The following is a 19224-nucleotide window of genomic DNA, read 5'->3' on the forward strand; positions in this document are numbered from 1 at the left end:
AGGGGGACTCTTTTGCAAAACAGCCAGCGACGTATGACCAGAAGCGATCGCTGGTTTATTAGTAGGTAAAGATAAAGATATATCCTTAGTAATTGAAAAGTACTCGATAAATCTTATTAAAAATGAAATCAATAATATGCATCGCTAGCAAAACCCAGTCAATCAATTATCAATGCCCTATTATACCGATGAAGACGAAATATTGATTATTGTTTATAATCTATTTTTTATTATCATAGTAAAGTCGCTAGGGTAGGTACCTTCTAAAAAATCAGCTTGTAGTCTCTCGGCGTAGGGATCGGTGATGGGGCATCTCCATATCTCTTGCTGAAGCTTCGCCGGCCACATGTGCGCTTGGTCGTCCGCCGTTGTTCTTGCGGTGAGGGCGTGGCGATCTCTACCGATCCGGCGAGGGCGTGGCTTGACCCGTGAGGCGATAAGGCAAAAACGCATCCGCGGAAGCCGCCGCCATCATGCCTCGTGGGTGAGATCGTAACAGATGCGTCGCTCTGTGCGCCATCGCTGCTGTTTTCTGAACTAGGCCGTGTGATTTTAGCTTCTGTACGCAGTATCTTGGGCCTGCATGGTTGCTTATTTTTCTTTAAGTGCACGTAGCAGCAGCCAGCAGGCCAACGTAACACACATAAGCACACATCCCTGGGTGGGGGCCCCTTCGTTCCCCGGCGTGTGTCATCGAGGTATTCCCATCAAACATGCACCAGCCAGTGTGTGTCATCGAGGTGGCTGGGGCTGGGCTACCGTTGTGCCCGCGAGCCAGTGTGGCGGGCCGACGGTGCGAGTGGCCTGTCTTTTTTCTTCTCCTTAGAGCATCTTCAACAGCCGCGCTTCGCGCCGCGCGTAAAAAACTTGTTTGCCACGCGCGCTTCGGCTGGTTTAGCGCGGCCGTCAGCGCTGGCTCCAACAGTCACGCTAAAATGTAGCGCACGCGCCGCTCCAGCAGCGCGCAAAAAATGCAGCGTGCGCGACTCGTCGGGCATTTTACATATATGGCATTTTGGACATAAAATGAATTTGAAACATTCATCAAAATGCAATAAACATATGAAATTTGACACAAACAAGTTGATGAATAAAAGTTCATACCCACAAGTTCAAAATCATGCCCACAAGTTCATCCAACCAAGTTCAAAATGCAAACTAAAGTTCAAGACACAAATGAAAGACACATCAATCATCATCCTCGTCTTCGTCCTCATCTTTCGAAGACGATTCTTCCGCCTCCGAAGATGAATCTTCCTCCCTCGCCTCATCACGCACCGCATCACGTGAAGCTCCGGCGGTGTTGGCAAGATCTTCAACGGCATCTTCATGGAAATGTGTGTGAGGAGGCACTTCGAAAGAATTCCACCCATGGCGACCGGAGGTGCACCCATGCCTCCCATGAGAGAAGCAAAACTCATGCCTCCCATGGCGGCCATAGCGTCGGAGGATGCTCCAAAGCCACCCATGCCTCCCATGGCGGCCGGAGGTGCACCCATGCCTCCCATGGCGCCTAAACCGCTCATGGTACCTCTGAAGCCACCCATGCCTCCCATGGTGCCAAGGCCACCGCCACCCATGCCGCCAAGGCCACCGCCACCCATGGCGCCGAGGCCACCGCCACCCATTGCGCGGATCATGGCTCTTTTTTGGATCAAGACTTCTTCACGGACAAGGTTGACATACTCCTTTTGCGCATCATTGAACAAAGATGTGTCCAAGAAGAACAAGTGCTTCTCCCATTCCAACAACTTAGCTCGCTCCTCCATGCCCACCTTCCTCTCCTCCAATGCCACTTTTCTCTCCTCGGCGGCCACCCTCCTCTCCTCGGCCGCCAACCTCCTCTCCTCGGCCGCGGCATCTTGGTTCCTTACCATTTTCTTCACCTTGTTGGCTTCTTTTCTTGCCTTCACAATAGCTTCCATAGCATTTTTGAGCTCATCATCTCCTTTCCTCTTCTTCTTTTCGGTTTTGTCTTTCTTGCACCCATCCGGTCGTTTTGGCTTCGAGTATGAAATCGAATTGGGTGTGGGGCTTCTCTTGCCGTCATCACTTGATGCATCATCCTCTTCCTCCTCCTCATCATCATTTAACTCAATTGTTCGCTTGCGTTTGTTGCTCAAATGCAAATCATCCAAACCATCACGCTTCTTCCATTTCGCATCATTCTTCAACACTTCATAGCAATGAGGCAATGTAAAGATCCTTCCTTTCTTGATCTTCCCCTTCTTGGTTGTCCTCTCCTCTTTTTTGAACAAGTTTTGTGCAATGTTGTACTATATGAAAACAAAGCAAGTTAGCACTTCGGACATCAAAAACAAGTATGATGAACATGTATGAAATGCCACTTACTCTATCGTCCTCATTTGTGCCACTTGGGTTCAACTTGTCAACCGACTTTTGTGCGGCCGCCCACTTTTGACAATCCGAGTTGATTGTCGACCATCGGGACCGAAGTGATCTCTCAGAGCGGTCAATTCCACTCACGTTGTGAGCATCAAAGTGTTCTTTCATCCGCTCCCAATAAGCATCTCTACTTTGATCACCTCCAACGGATGGATCTCTCGACACTTGCAACCAAGTATTGCATAGTAAGATGTCATCTTTGTTGGTGTAATTGCCCGCTCTTCCTTTCGGCGCGTCGACAATGCCCTCACCCTCCTCGTCCACCTCAAACTCATGGTCTTCGAAATGGATGTCATTGGTTTGAGACCAATGCGAATTGTTGGAGCCAACACCCATAGTTGACATGTATGCATCATGGTTGAGACTACAAAGTTTTTTGAACAATGCAAATAAGCTATCTATATGATGCATTGAAAAAATAACAAGAAAACAAAAGTTGGAAATTTTTTCACCTTGGGGGCATTTCGTCGAACACGTGGTGCGCGTCAGCGGCCGGCTCAACGAGTGAGCTCGCCGGCGCTTCGGTAGCCGCCGCGCCCGTCAAACGCTCTGCAAGCTTCTTTCCCCTCGCCTTCGAGCTGCCGAAGCCGTCCGCCGCCTTGTTCTTCTTCGCAGATGTTTTGCCCTTTTTCGGCCGCGCCGCATTGGGGAGCTTCGACGGTGCGGCGGCGGCACGAGCGGCGCTGGCGCGACGCCACCCGTCGCCGTGGTCATCTGCGGCGGCAAGAAGAGGCTGCGCGCGAGGCCGATGCTCGGCGGAGCTCCGGCGGTGGCGACGCCAACACTCCCCGCGCTAGGGTTTCCGGTGGCGGCGGCGGCTGCGGCGGCGGGGGGGGGTCGCGGCTGTACAATGGGGTGAGCGGGGTGCCGGTGCACGCATTCATGGGTGCAGTGCGCCGGCACCGGCACGCGCGGGGCGTAGGAGGAGGAGAGGAGAGAGTGCGGCGCAAGCGCTCGAATGTGCCGCGCGCGGAACCGGGTGCCCCAAATACACCGCGCGAGATAGCGTATCCGACCGCGCGCTCAACTCCTTATACAGCGCGCGCTGTTTTTACACGCCCGCTGAGGCCACCCGTCGGATTGCGCGCGCGCTAAAACGCCCACTTTTACGGTGCAACGCTTGTTTAACGCGGCTGTTGGAGATGCTCTTATGCGCCAGCCCCGCGTCGGATGGGACATGTAACATCGGTTGCATCCCGGTCGTCCCGAGGCGGGATGTTTCATGGGCATTTCAGTCTATCCTTTTGGTCAGTTGCTTTCCCTAGCTTCCTCTCGCTTCACACAAAGTCTCCAACCAGTTGCCCGAGGTTCATACGTTGCTTCTTTAATTCTTGTGCGAGATCTCGTATGCCATCTCGTTGTTCATCGTCTTTCTCTTTGTGCGCACAACCATCGTGAGTTTCTTTCGATATTCGGTTGCAGACTCGGTTGCAGACGTTCTTGGTTATTTGCCTGCCAACGTGCGATGGCATGCGTGATGTTCGCAAGGGCGGCGCTCGCTACCGTTGATACCCTTGGGGTATGTTGTGTCAGGTTATGCCGGGTATCTCGCGTGAGGTCTCTCGTGAGGTGTTTCCTGGTCGATGCACTATCCTTACTCCCTGGGTTTGTGTGTCCTCATCGGTCGTAAGCACTCTATGAGGGGTCATGCTGGGTACCTCTCGCGAGCTGTTGCCCGGAGAGCGCTAGCCATTGAGGAGATTAAAGAACTTATATTATAAATAGCAAGATGGTTGTGCTCTGTAGGATGATTTTCGGTGTATTTGAAGCGTATGTACCGCCCATCATGTTTTTGGTGTCAGCCTTCAGTCGCAATGGAGGCTGTTCGACCACTCCCAATCCACTTTTGTGTTGCAATGATGTTGTATCAACCATCCAAAAACGGTGGTCCTTCGCAGAGCGAGCCTGCGGATCCAGGCGGGAACACCGCGAGGCAATGGTGTGAGAACGTTGGAAAGGCAGCAACACATGGAATCAAGAGAGGTGCTATATGTCCTATCCCACGACAACATATATTAGTATTGTAAGGACCAAAAAAACTAGATGCAATTTTCTTACATATGCATTTTTTTTTTGTTTTCTGAGGAAAGCATGCATGTATGAGTTGCCAAGGTTGTCTTGTTCAAAAAAAGGAGTTTCCGAGGAAAAAAGGAGAATGTCAAAGCGGCCGACAATCACCCTCACGAAGGAATTGAGCGTCTGTCGTATATCTAGGTCACTGAAGAGAACCAAATGTGTGGTGTCATGGTGGAGGAGGAGCACACCGTCGGAGAGTCATGGTCTTCGCCGCCTCAAGATCACAAGTGTAGCGAATGTGCCAGCGTGCAACAAACGTCATCTTTTTTGTGGGACAACATCGATTCGTTTCCTACTAAAACGGACATGCTCAAGAAAGATCTCTTGGCGCTAATTCTTACCGAATAAAAACACGCGGTGGTCCCTCAAAGAAAAAAACATGCAGTGGAATGAAACATAGCCATAAAAAATTCTTATTTTAAATACTAGAGCGTACTGGCGGAATTATGCCTATACGCGTGGCAGCTAAGGGACAGAGAATACCGAATAATACCTTTTTTCCAATCATGAGTTGTCAATTGTTCTAATGCCCAGGCCATCCCAGACGAGCGTTCCTCAATCCTCATCCTCTTCTCACGGATTCAATATAAGGACACATGACCCTGAGACGTAGACAGACACAAATCTACCTCCTCTCATCTTCCTTTCCCTGAGCCAGCCAACAAAGGAGAAATGGTGCCGAAGCAGAAGGGTGGTAATGGGCGGCAGAAGATCGCCATCCAGCGGATCGAGAAGGAGAGCGCCCGACGGGTGTGCTTCTCCAAGCGGCGGCAAGGTCTGTTTATCAAAGTCACCGAGATGGTGGTGATGTGCGGCGCTGAGGTAGCCGTCGTCGCCTTCTCACCCGGTGGCAAGGCCTTCTCCTTCGGCCACCCCTCCGTCGAGGCCATCATTGACCGCTTCCTGGCAGGGGGCGGTGCAGAAGTCCTGAGCGTCGCTAATGATAACGAGCTGAAGAAGTTGCACCTTCAGCATGGCGAGTTGCGCATGTTGTTGAAGGAGGTGAAGGGATGCAAAGAGTGCGTGCAGGAGGCCATGGCAAAGGAGCGTGCTACGGGGGACCAGATTGCGATGTGGCTCAACCCCAAACTATGCGACATGGGGGAGAAAGAGATGATAGCCTTCGCCGCGAAGCTGATGGTGGTGCGGGCTGCCATCTTGGAACGCACAAACCAGGCACTCCTGGATAAGCAGAACATCGATCGCATGCTCCAGGCGCTCGCGCCTCCGCTACAGCCGCTCTTCGGTGGCAGTACTTTTGAGTTTGGTAGCAGCAGCAGCGCCAACACAGGGATGGAGATGCAACAGATGCATATGGCGATGCCTCCGATGCAGGAGTTCGCTGCCGGAATGGATATGCACCATATGCCAATGGAAATGCCTCCGCCACTGGGTTCGGCCTACGAGATGGATATGCAGCAGATTCTTATGTCGACTCCTCCGCCATCCAGATTTGACGCCGGGATGGAGATGGAGCAGATGGTTACAGTGATGTCGCCGCAGCTAGAGTTCGCCACGGAGGCAGAGATGCAGCAGATGTTTATGGCGATGCCTCCGATGTCGGAGTTCTCCGCCGGGATGGAGATGCTGCCGCCCGCGAGAATAGTCGCGGGGGTAGAGATGGTGCAGCAGGGGGCCGGGCCGAACATGGGCTTTCTGTACGGAGGAGAAGGAGACAAGATCCATACCGAGTCCGAGTCCGAATCCGAGTGACTTAATCAGTCCGAGTGAGACTATCCATTGATCCATTGCATGCATGGATGGATGCCGATCTATTAGTTCATTGCCACTCTAGTTATATTATTCATCTTGCCTGATCGATCTACCTGGGTGCAAGATTTTTTATCGTGGTATTAATTAAATTAATGGCTTGTAATCTTCGTATCGGTGGCACCATGACAAAAAAGTAAAGAACGAAATACTATTAAGTCTTTTCTTTGGTTCTCTCTGCTGACAATAACACAAGAATGAAATGTGATGTAGTTGTGAATCTTGACCATTCCAAAAAAGAACAATTTATATCCCCATCGTACTTAAACGGTTTCTTAGAATATACTTATTGGACATGTGGATTCTGTTTATTTCAGTAGATTTGGAACATGGAGAAAATTGTGATGGTACATGTTGTATCAACCATCCAAAAACGGTGGTCCTTCGCAGAGCGAGCCTGCGGATCCAGGCGGGAACACCGCGAGGCAATGGTGTGAGAACGTTGGAAAGGCAGCAACACATGCAACCAAGAGAGGTGCTATGTCCTATCCCACGACAACATATATTAGTATTGTAAGGACCAAAAACACTAGATGCATTTTTCTTACATATGCATTTTTTTTGTTTTATGAGGAAAGCATGCATGTATGAGTTGCCAAGGTTGTCTTGTTCAAAAAAAGGAGTTTCCGAGGAAAAAAGAAGAATGTCAAAGCGGCCGACAATCACCCTCACGAAGGAATTGAGCATCTGTCGTATATCTAGGTCACTGAAGAGAACCAAATGTGTGGTGTCATGGTGGAGGAGGAGCACACTCTCGGAGAGTCATGGTCTTCGCCGCCTCGAGATCACAAGTGTAGCGAATGTGCCAGCGTGCGACAAACGTCATCTTTTTTGTGGGCCAACATCGATTCGTTTCCTACTAAAACGAACATGATCAAGAAAGATCTCTTGGCGCTAATTCTTAATCCTTGCCGAATAAAAACACGCGGTGGTCCCTCAAAAAAAACATGCAGTGGAATGAAACATAGCCATCAAAAATTCTTATTTTAAATACTAGAGCGTACTGGCCGAATTATGCCTATACGCGTGGCAGCTAAGGGACAGAGAATACCAAATAATACCTCGTTTCCAATCATAAGTTATCAATTGTTCTAATGCCCAGGCCATCCCAGACGAGCGTTCCTCAATCCACAACCTCTTCTCACGGATTCTATATAAGCACACATGACCCTGAGACGTAGACAGACACAAATCTACCTCCTCTCATCTTCCTTTCCCTGAGCCAGCCAATGAAGGAGCAATGGCGCCGAAGCAGAAGGGTGGTAATGGGCGGCAGAAGATCGCCATCCGGCGGATCGAGAAGGAGAGCGCCCGACGGCTGTGCTTCTCCAAGCGGTGGCAAGGTCTTTTTATCAAAGCCACCGAGATGGTGGTAATGTGCGGCGCTGAGGTAGCCGTCGTCGGCTTCTCACCCAGCGGCAAGGCCTTCTCCTTCGGCCACCCCTCCGCCGAGGCCATCATTGACCGCTTCCTGGCAAGGGGCGGTGCAGAAGTCCCGAGCGTCGCTAACGATAACGAGCTGAAGAAGTTGCACCTTCAGCATGGCGAGTTACGCATGTTGTTGAAGGAGGTGAAGGGGCGCAAAGAGTGCGTGCAGGAGGCCATGGCAAAGGAGCGCGCTGCGGGGGACCAGATTGCGATGTGGCTCAACCCCAAACTATGCGACACGGGGGAGAAAGAGATGATAGCCTTCGCCGCGAAGCTGATGGTGTTGCAGGCTGCCATCTTGGAACGCACAAACCAGGCGCTCCTAGATGAGCAGAACATCCATCGCATGCTCCAGGCGCCCGCGCCTCCGCTACAACCGCTCTTCGGTGGCAGTACCTTTGAGTTTGGTAGCAGCAGCAGCGCCAACACTGGGATGGAGATGCAACAGATGCATATGGCGATGCCTCCGATGCAGGAGTTCGCTGCCGGAATGGATATGCACCATATGCCAATGGAGATGCCTCCGCCACTGGGTTTGGCCTACGAGATGGATATGCAGCAGATTCTTATGCCGACTCCTCCGCCATCCAGGTTTGACGCTGGGATGGAGATGGAGCAGATGGTTACAGTGATGTCCTGATACGTCCATTTTGCATCATGCTTTTGTATCAATATTTATTGCATTATGGGCTGTCATTACACATTATATCTCAATACTTATGGCTATTCTCTCTTATTTTACAAGGTTTACCATGAAGAGGGGGAATGCCGGCAGCTGGAATTCTGGCGGGAAAAGGAGCAAACGTTGGAAACCTATTCTGCACAACTCCAAAAGTCCTGAAACTCCATGAAACAACTTTTTAGATTTATTAAGAATTTATGAGCGAAAGAAATAGGCCAGGGGCCCACACCCTGTCTAGGAGACAGGGGGGCGCCCCCCTTAGGGCGCGGCCCCCTATCTCCTGGGCCCCTGGTGGGCCTCCGGCGTCCATCTTCTGCTATATCATCACTCTTACCCTGGAAAAAATCGTGGGCAAGCTTACGAGACGAAACTCCGCCGCCACGAGGCGGAACCTTGGCGGAATCAATCTAGGGCTCTGGCGGAGCTGTTCTACCGGGGACACTTCCCTCCGGGAGGGGGAAATCATCACCAACGTCATCACCAACGATCCTCTCATCGGGAGGTGGTCAATCTCCATCAACATCTTCACCAGCACCATCTCCTCTCAAAACCCTAGTTCATCTCTTGTATCCAATCTTGTATCAAAACCACAAATTGGTACCTGTGCGTTGCTAGTAGTGTTGATTACTCCTTGTAGTTGATGCTAATTGGTTTACTTGTTGGAAGATCATATGTTCACATCCTTTATGCATATTGTTACTCCTCTGATTATGAACATGAATATGCTTTGTGAGTAGTTACGTTTGTTCCTGAGGACATGGGTGAAGTCTTGCTATTAGTAGTCATGTGAATTTGGCATTCGTTCGATATTTTGATGAGATGTATGTTGTCTTTCCTCTAGTGGTGTTATGTGAACGTCGACTACATGACACTTCACCGTTATTTAGGCCTAGAGGAAGGCATAGGGAAGTAATAAGTAGATGATGGGTTGCTAGAGTGACAGAAGCTTAAACCCTAGTTTATGCGTTGCTTCGTTAGGGGTTGATATGGGCCCATATGTTTAATGATGTGGTTAGGTTTACGTTAATACTCCTTTTTGTAGTTGCGGATGCTTGCAATAGGAGTTAATCATAAGTGGGATGCTTGTCCAAGTTAGGGCAGTACCCAAGTGCCGGTCCACCCACATATCAAATTATCAAAGTACCGAATGCGAATCTTACGAACGTGATGAAAACTAGCTTGACGATAATTCCCAATGTGTCCTCGGGAGCTCCTTCCTCATTATTAGAATTTGTCCAGGCTTATACTTTGCTACATAAAGGATTGGGCCACCTTGCTGCACTTTATTTACTTTATTTAATTTTTCTCATTACTATTTATCTTTTCACAAAACTATCTATCACCTATTATTTCATTGCTTGCAGAGAAAACCTTACTGAAAACCGCTTATCATTTCCTTCTGCTCCTCGTTGGGTTCGACACTCTTACTTATCGAAAGGACTACGATAGATCCCCTACACTTGTGGGTCATCCAGACTCTTTTTTGGCACCGTTGGCGGGGAGTTTAGCGCTTTTGGTGAGTGGAACTTGGTAAGGAAACATTTATTTAGTGTGCTGAAATTTTCTGTTACTTGTCACTATGGAAACTAATCCTTTGAGGGGCTTGTTTGGGGTATCTTCACCCCAACCAGAAGAGCAAAGAGATGCTCCTCAACCTACTGAATCTTATGAAAATATTCACTTTGAGATTCCTTCGGGTATGATAGAAAAACTGCTAGCTAATCCTTTTGCAGGAGACGGAACATTGCATCCCGACTTACACCTTATCTTTGTGGATGAAGTTTGTGGATTATTTAAGCTTGCAGGTATCCCCGATGATGTTGTCAAAAGGAAGGTCTTCCCTTTATCTTTGAAGGGAGACGCAATGACATGGTATAGGCTATGTGATGATACGAGATTTTGGAATTATAAGCGATTGAAGTTGGAATTTCACCAGAAGTTCTATCCTATGCATCTTGTTCATCATGATCGTAATTACATATATAATTTCTGGACCCGTGAAGGAGAAAGCATCGCTCCAGCTCGGGGGAGGCTTAAGTCAATGTTATATTCATGCCCCAATCATGAGCTCTCTCGGGAAATGATTATTCGGAATTTTTATGCTCGGCTTTCTCTTGATAATCGCAATCTGCTCGATACTTACTGTGTTGGTTCCTATATGCTGAAGACTATTGATTTCAAATGGGACTTATTGGAAAGAATTAAACGCAACTCTGAAGATTGGGGTTCCGACAATGGTAAGGAGTCAGGTATGACACCTAAGTTCGATTGTGTTAAATCTTTTATGGATACCGATGCTTTCTGTGAATTTAGCTCTAAGTATGGACTTGACTCTGAGATAGTAGCTACTTTTTGTGAAACTTTTGCTACTCACGTTGATCTCCCTAAAGAGAAGTGGTTTAAATATAATCCTCCTGTTGAAGTGAAAGTAGTTGCTCCTATTACAGTCGAAGAAAAGACTATTACATATAGTGATCCTATTATTCCTACTGCTTATGTTGAAAAAACTCATTTTCCTGTTAGGATAAAAGATCATGTTAAAGCTTCGACTGTTGTTCGTAAGAGTAATACTAGGACTTATACACCTCCTGAGCAAATTAATGTTGAACCTGGTATTCCTATGATTAAAGATCTCTTGGATGAGGACTTAGATGGGCATGTTATCTCTTTCTTGGGTGAAACTGCTAATATTGCTAGACCCGATACTAAGACACGTAGACCTGTTGTAGGCACGCCTGTTATTTCTGTTAAAATAGGAGATCATTGTTATCATGGCTTATGAGATATGGGTGCTAGTGCTAATGCAATACCTTATGATCTTTGTAAAGAAATTATGCACGATATTGCACCTGTTGAATTAGAAGACATTGATGTTACTATTAAGCTTGCTAATAGGGACACCATTAAACCTATTGGGATTGTGAAAGATGTTGAAGTCTTGTGTGGGAAGATTAAATACCCTGCTGATTTTCTTGTTCTTGCATCCCCACAAGATGATTTTTGTCCCATTATTTTTGGTAGACCCTTCTTGAATACTGCTAGTGCTAAGATTAATTGTGAAAATAATATTGTCACTGTTGGCATAGATGGTATGTCTCATGAGTTTAATTTCGCTAAGTTTAGTAGACAACCTCGTGAAAGGGAACCACCTAGTAAGGATGAAATTATTGGTCTTGCTTCCATTGATGTTCCTCCTACTGATCCGTTAGAACAATATTTGCTAGACCATGAAAACGATATCTTTATGAAGGAAAGGGAAGAAATAGATGAAGTGTTCCTTAAACAAGAACCTATGCTTAAACATAACCTTCCCGTTGAAATTCTTGGGGATCCCCCTCCACCCAAGGGTGATCCCATGTTTGAACTCAAACCCTTACCCGATAATCTCAAGTATGCTTATCTTGATGAAAAAGAAATATATCCTATTATTATTAGTGCTAACCTTTCAGGGAAAGAAGAAGAAAGATTATTGAAAACTCTGAAGAAGCACCGAGCTGCTATTGGATATACTCTATACGATCTTAAGGGCATTAGTCCCACATTATGTCAACACAAAATTTCAGTGGAGAAAGATGCCAAACCAGTTAGAGATCCTCAAAGACGATTAAATCCCAAAATGAAGGAAGTGGTAAGAAAGGAGATTCTAAAACTCCTTGAGGCAGGTATTATTTATCCCGTTGCTGATAGTGAATGGGTAAGCCCTGTCCATTGTGTCCCTAAAAAGGGAGGTATTACTGTTGTTCCTAATGATAAAGATGAATTGATCTCGCAAAGAATTATTACAGGTTATAGGATGGTAATTGATTTCCGTAAGTTAAATAAAGATACTAAGAAATATCATTACCCTTTACCTTTTATTGATCAAATGCTAGAAAGGCTATCCAAACACACACATTTTTGCTTTCTAGATGGTTATTCTGGCTTCTCTCAAATACTTGTGTCCGCGAAGGATCAATCTAAAACTACTTTTACTTGCCCTTTTGGTACTTTTGCTTATAGACGTATGACTTTTGGTTTATGTAATGCACCTGCTACCTTTCAAAGATGCATGATGGCTATATTTTCTGATTTTTGTGAAAATATTTGTGAGGTATTCATGGATGACTTCTCCGTCTATGGATCCTCTTTTGATGATTGTTTGAGCAACCTTGATCGAGTTTTGCAGAGATGTGAAGACACTAGTCTCGTCCTGAATTAGGAAAAGTGTCACTTTATGGTTAATGAAGGCATTGTCTTGGGGCACAAGATCTCCGAGAGGGGTATTGAAGTTGATAAAGCCAAAGTTGATGCTATTAAAAAGATGCCATGTCCCAAGGACATAAAAGGTATAAGAAGTTTCCTTGGTCATGCCGGCTTTTATAGGAGGTTCATTAAGGACTTTTCTAAAATCTCTAGGCCTCTGGCTAATTTATTGCAAAAAGATATTCCTTTTGTCTTTGATGATGATTGTGTAGAAGCATTTGAAACACTTAAGAAAGATTTGATCACTGCACCTATTGTTCAGCCACCTGATTGGAATTTACCTTTTGAAATTATGTGCGATGCCAGTGATTATGATGTAGGTGCTATTTTACGGCAAAGAGTCGATAAGAAATTGAATGTTATCCAGTATGCTAGTAAGACTCTTGATACTTCCCAGAGAAATTATGCTACTACTGAAAAAGAGTTCTTAGCAGTTGTGTTTGCATGTGATAAGTTTAGACCTTATATTGTTGATTCCAAAGTTACTATTCACACTGATCATGCTGCCATTAAATATCTATGGAAAAGAAAGATGCTAAGCCTAGACTCATTAGATGGGTTCTCTTGATCCAAGAATTTGACTTGCATATTATTGATAGAAAGGGAGTTGGGAACCCCGTTGCAGACAACTTGTCTAGGTTAGAGAATGTTCTTGATGACCCACTGCCTATTAATGATAGTTTTCCTGATGAACAATTAGCGGTTGTCAATGCTTCTCGTACTGCTCCTTGGTATGCTGATTATGCTAATTACATTGTTGCTAAATATATACCGCCTAGTTTCACATACCAGCAAAAGAAAATGTTCTTTTATGACATAAGACATTACTTCTGGGATGATCCACACCTTTATAAAGAAGGAGGAGATGGTATTATTAGACGTTGTGTGCCTGAGCATGAACAGGAACAAATCCTACGCAAGTGTCACTCTGAATCTTATGGAGGACACCACGCTGGAGATAGAACTGCACACAAGGTACTACAATCTGGTTTTTATTGGCCTACTCTCTTCAAAGATGCTCGTAAGTTTGTCTTATCTTGTGATGAATGTCAAAGAATAGGTAACATTAGTAGACGTCAAGAAATGCCTATGAATTATTCTCTTGTTATTGAACCGTTTGATGTTTGGGGCTTTGATTATATGGGACCTTTTCCTGCCTCCAATGGTTATACTCATATTTTAGTTGCTGTTGATTACGTTACTAAGTGGGTAGAAGCTATTCCAACTAGTAGTACTGATCATAACACTTCTATTAAAATGCTTAAAGAAGTTATTTTTCCGAGGTTTGGAGTCCCTAGATATCTTATGACTGATGGTGGTTCACACTTTATTCATGGTGCTTTCCGTAAGATGCTCCCTAAGTATGATGTCAATCATAGAATCGCATCTCCTTATCACCCGTAGTCTAGTGGTCAAGTAGAGTTGAGCAATAGAGAGCTCAAATTAATTTTGCAAAAGACTGTGAATAGATCTAGAAAGAATTAGTCCAAAAAACTTGATGATGCATTATGGGCCTATAGAACTGCATACAAAAATCCTATGGGTATGTCTCCTTATAAGATGGTTTATGGAAAAGCATGTCATTTACCTCTTGAACTTGAACATAAAGCATATTGGGCTATTAAAGAGCTCAATTATGACTTCAAATTTGCCGGTGAGAAGAGGTTGTTTGATATTAGCTCACTTGATGAATGGAGAACCCAAGCATATGAGAATGCCAAGCTTTTCAAAGAAAAAGTCAAACGCTGGCATGATAAGAGGATACAAAAGCGTGAGTTTAACGTAGGAGATTATGTGTTATTATTCAACTCTCGTTTAAGATTTTTTGCAGGAAAACTTCTCTCAAAATGGGAAGGTCCCTACGTTATCGAGGAGGTCTATCGTTCTGGTGCTATAAAAATCAACAACTTCGAAGGCACAAATCCGAGGGTGGTTAACGGTCAAAGAATTAAACATTATATTTCAGGTAATCCTATCAATGTTGAAACTAATATTATTGAAACCATAACCCCCGAGGAATACATAAGAGACACTTTCCAGAACGTTCCAGACTCCGAAAAGGCATAGGTACGTGGTACGGTAAGTAAACCGACTCCAAAACAACTCTAATGGCAATTTTTATCAGCTTTGGATTATTTAAGAATTTTAGGAAGAAAGAAGTAGTCCAAAAGAGACACAAGGCTCCCACGAGAGAGGAGGCCGCGCCCCCTATCTCGTGGGCACCTCGTGTGCCTGCCGGACTCCATTTTCTTGTATGTTACGTATTTTGCTCGATAAAAAATCATTATATATACTCCCGAAGGTTTTGACCACCGTATCATACAAATATCCTCTGTTTTTGTTTCGAGCTGTTTCTGTTTCAGATCTAGAGCATCATGTCGTCTCCAAGTGCTCCCAAGGACAAGTTTGTTGAGAGGGTTATCAACCCCTATCTCGCGGAGGTGCTGCATCACCCTCAAACCATTGAGATGCATGAGGGGGTGCTGTACATCCGCGATGTGGAGGGACCAAGGCGTACCGGGAGCATGGAGACAAAGCTCGAAGCCATGGAGCAAGAAGTTTTCAAGTGTCAAGGGATGGTGGAGCGTGGACTCAACGCCAACCAGATGATGATCACGGAGTTCACCAACAACCACAAGCTGGATGCCAAAGTTATTGGGGAGACCATCTTCAAGCTTCAAGAGAAAATCGAGCACCTCCAAGCCCAGATTTATGACCTGCAAAACCAGAACTGTGAGTATGAATATAGATTCAGGCGAATGAGTTTGGCTGCAGATTTAAGGATTCCGGAGACTCGATCATCCTTTTATGATGGAGAGTCTATGCCTTGGAAGACGGACGACAAGCCTACATCATCAACAACTCCCACTTCACCACCTCCGAAGAAATAATCACTTGGGTATGGGCACTCCCCTTGGCAACTGCCAAGCTTGGGGGAGGTGCCCCGGTATCGTATCACCATCACACTCCTATCTTTACTGCTTTATTTAGTTCGATCCTTTTAGTAGTATCTTGATCTAGTAGATTGAAGTTTTGATATCAAGTAGTTTTGAGTTTTGCATTGTGACCTCTTTATGTAAGCGAGTCCGTGTGCTTTCTATAATAAAGATTAGTGTTGAGTCAAGGGCTTTGCTTTGTTTCTATGATCTTGAGAAAGTAGAAAGAACAAAAGAGTTCATATTGATCTTATGGATAGTGATAACTTCACACATAGAAAGTATGAGGCATAAAAATTGTTGAGAGTTGATGAACGTAGCCTTGGTCATCGTTGCAATTAATAGGAAGTGATAAGGAAAGAGGGGTTCACATATAGATATATTATCTTGGACATCTTTTATGATTGTGAAGCACTCATTAAGTATGACATGCTAAAAGAGTTGATGTTGGACAAGGAAGACAATGTAATGGTTTATGTTTTCCGACATCTCAGTTAAAGTATATTGTCATTGACCTTCAAAACATGTTGAGCTTGCCTTTGCCCCTCTTGCTAGCCAAATTCCTTGCACCAAGTAGAGATACTACTTGTGCTTCCAAATATCCTCAAACCCAGTTTTTCCATGAGAGTCCACCATACCTACCTATGGATTGAGTAAGATCCTTCAAGTAAGTTGTCATCGGTGCAAGCAATAAAAATTGCTCTCTAAATATGTATGACTTATTAGTGCAGAGACAATAAGCTTTGTACGAACTTGTTGTGGAAGTAATAAAAGCGACGGATTGCATAATAAAGGTCCACATACAAGGGGCAATATAAAGTGACGTTCTTTTGCATTAAGATTTCGTGCATCAACCCTAAACGCGCATGACAACCTCTGCTTCCCTCAGCGAAGGGCCTATCTTTTAGTTCATGTTTTTTACTTTATGCTTGAGTCAAGGTGATCCTCACCTTTCCCCTTTTTCATTTTATCCTTTGGCAAGCTCCTCGTGTTTGAAAGATCATGATACATATATCCAATTGGATGTAAGTTGGCATTGGCTATTATTGTTGACATCACCTAAAGGTGAATACGTTGGGAGGCAACACAATAAGCCCCTATCTTTCTCAGTGTCCTGCTGAAACTCTATAACCACAAGTATTGCGTGAGTGTTAGCAATTATGGGAGACTACGAGATAGTTGAGTATGTGAGCTTGTTGAAAAGCTCTGTTATTGACTCTTTCTGATGTTACGATAAATTGCAATTGCTTCAATGACTGAGATTATAGTTTGTTAGTTCCCAATGAAGTTTATGAACCATACTTGACATTGTGAATTGTTTATTACTTGAGCATAGGAAATCATATGACAAAATCTATATATGTTACTGTTATTAGAATGATCATGCTGCCCTCATGTCCGTATTTCATTTTTATCGACACCTCTATCTCTAAACATGTGGACATATTTTTCGATTTTGGCTTTCGCTTGAGGACAAGCGAGGTCTAAGCTTGGGGGAGTTGATACGTCCATTTTGCATCATGCTTGTATATTAATATTTATTGCATTATGGGCTGTCATTACACATTATATCTCAATACTTATGGCTATTCTCTCTTATTTTACAAGGTTTAGCATGAAGAGGGGGAACGCCGGCAGCTGGAATTCTGGCTGGAAAAGGAGCAAACGTTGGAAACCTATTCTGCACAACTCCAAAAGTCCTGAAACTCCACGAAACAACTTTTTGGATTTATTAAGAATTTATGAGCGAAAGAAATAGGCCAGGGGGCCCACACCCTGTCCAGGAGACAGGGGGCGCGCCCCCCTGTAGGGCACGACCCTCTATCTCCTGGGCCCCCTGGTGGGCCTCCGGCGTCCATCTTCTACTATATCATCACTCTTACCCTGGAAAAAATCGTGGGCAAGCTTACGAGACGAAAATCTGCCGCCACGAGGCGGAACCTTGGCGGAATCAATCTAGGGCTCTGGCGGAGCTGTTCTGCCGGGGACACTTCCCTCCGGGAGGGGGAAATCATCACCAACTTCATCACCAACGATCCTCTCAGGAAGGGGTCAATCTCCATCAACATCTTCACCAGCACCATCTCCTCTCAAAACCCTAGTTCATCTCTTGTATCCAATCTTGTATCAAAACCACAAATTGGTACCTGTGGGTTGCTAGTAGTGTTGATTACTCCTTGTAGTTGATGCTAATTGGTTTACTTGGTGGAAGATCATATGTTCAGATCCTTTATGCATATTATTACTCCTCTGATGGTGAACATGAATATGCTTTGTGATTAGTTACGTTTGTTCCTGAGGACATGGGTGAAGTCTTGCTATTAGTAGTCATGTGAATTTGGCATTCGTTCGATATTTTGATGAGATGTATGTTGTCTTTCCTCTAGTGGTGTTATGTGAACGTCGACTACATGACACTTCACCATTATTTGGGCCTATAGGAAGGCATAGGGAAGTAATAAGTAGATGATGGGTTGCTAGAGTGACAGAAGCTTAAACCCTAGTTTATGCGTTGCTTCGTTAGGGGTTGATATGGGCCCATACGTTTAATGATGTGGTTAGGTTTACCTTAATACTCCTTTTTGTAGTTGTGTATGCTTGCAATAGGGGTTAATCATAAGTGGGATGCTTGTCCAAGTTAGGGCAGTACTCAAGTGTCGGTCCACCCACATATCAAATTATTAAAGTACCGAACACGAATCTTACGAACGTGATGAAAACTAGCTTGATGATAATTCCCAATGTGTCCTCGGGAGATCCTTCCTCATTATTAGAATTTGTCCAGGCATATCCTTTGCTACATAAAGGATTGGGCCACCTTGCTGCACTTTATTTACTTTTTTCTCGTTACTATTTATCTTTTCACAAAACTATCTATCACCTATTATTTCATTGCTTGCAGAGAAAACCTTACTGAAAACCGCTTATCATTTCCTTCTGCTCCTCATTGGGTTCGACACTCTTACTTATCGAAAGGACTACGATAGATCCCCTACACTTGTGGGTCATCATGTCGCCGCAGCTAGAGTTCGGCACGGAGGCAGAGGTGCAGCAGATGTTTATGGCGATGCCTCCAATGTCGGAGTTCTCCGCCGGGATGGAGATGTTGCCGCCCGCGGGAATAGCCGTGGGGGTAGAGATGGTGCAGCAGGGGGCCGGGCCGAACATGGGATTTACGTGCGGAGGAGAAGGAGACAAGATCCATACCGAGTCCGAGTCCAAATCCGAGTGACTTAATCAGTCCGAGTGACACTATCCATTGATCCATTGCATGCATGGATGGATGCGGATCTATTAGTTCATTGCCACTCTAGTTATATTATTCATCTTGCTTGATCGATCTACCTGGGTGCAAGATTTGTTATCATGGTATTAATTAAATTAATGGCCTGTAATCTTCGTATCGGTGGCACCATGACAAAAAAGTAAAGAACAAAATACTATTAAGCCTTTTCTTTGGTTCTCTCTGCTGACAATAACACAAGAATGAAATGTGATGTAGTTGTGAATCTTGACCATTCCAAAAAAGAACAATTTATATCCCCGTCATACTTAAACGATTTCTTAGAATATACTTATTGGACATGTGGATTGTGTTTATTTCAGTAGATTTGGAACATATAGAAAATTGTGATGGTATATGTTAGTATTGTAAGGACCAGAAAACTAGGTGCGGTGCAGCGG

General features: G+C 45.0%; 2 protein-coding genes across 2 annotated transcripts; both read left to right on the forward strand.

Annotated features, from left to right (window-relative positions):
* The first annotated feature begins 5154 nt into the window (after positions 1-5154).
* On the forward strand, positions 5155-6195 carry LOC119279949 (MADS-box protein ZMM17-like). The gene has a single exon (XM_037560996.1). The coding sequence runs from the start codon at positions 5155-5157 to the stop codon at positions 6193-6195; it is 1041 nt and encodes a 346-aa protein (XP_037416893.1).
* Positions 6196-7492: 1297 nt separating this feature from the next.
* Positions 7493-18772, forward strand: LOC119279950 (agamous-like MADS-box protein AGL23). Its single transcript, XM_037560997.1, has 2 exons — positions 7493-8299; positions 18539-18772. The coding sequence occupies exons 1-2, from the start codon at positions 7493-7495 to the stop codon at positions 18770-18772; spliced, it is 1041 nt and encodes a 346-aa protein (XP_037416894.1).
* The last annotated feature ends 452 nt before the right edge of the window (positions 18773-19224 follow it).

Source organism: Triticum dicoccoides, chromosome 3B, assembly GCF_002162155.2.
Source record: "Triticum dicoccoides isolate Atlit2015 ecotype Zavitan chromosome 3B, WEW_v2.0, whole genome shotgun sequence".
Classification (NCBI taxonomy): domain Eukaryota; kingdom Viridiplantae; phylum Streptophyta; class Magnoliopsida; order Poales; family Poaceae; genus Triticum; species Triticum dicoccoides.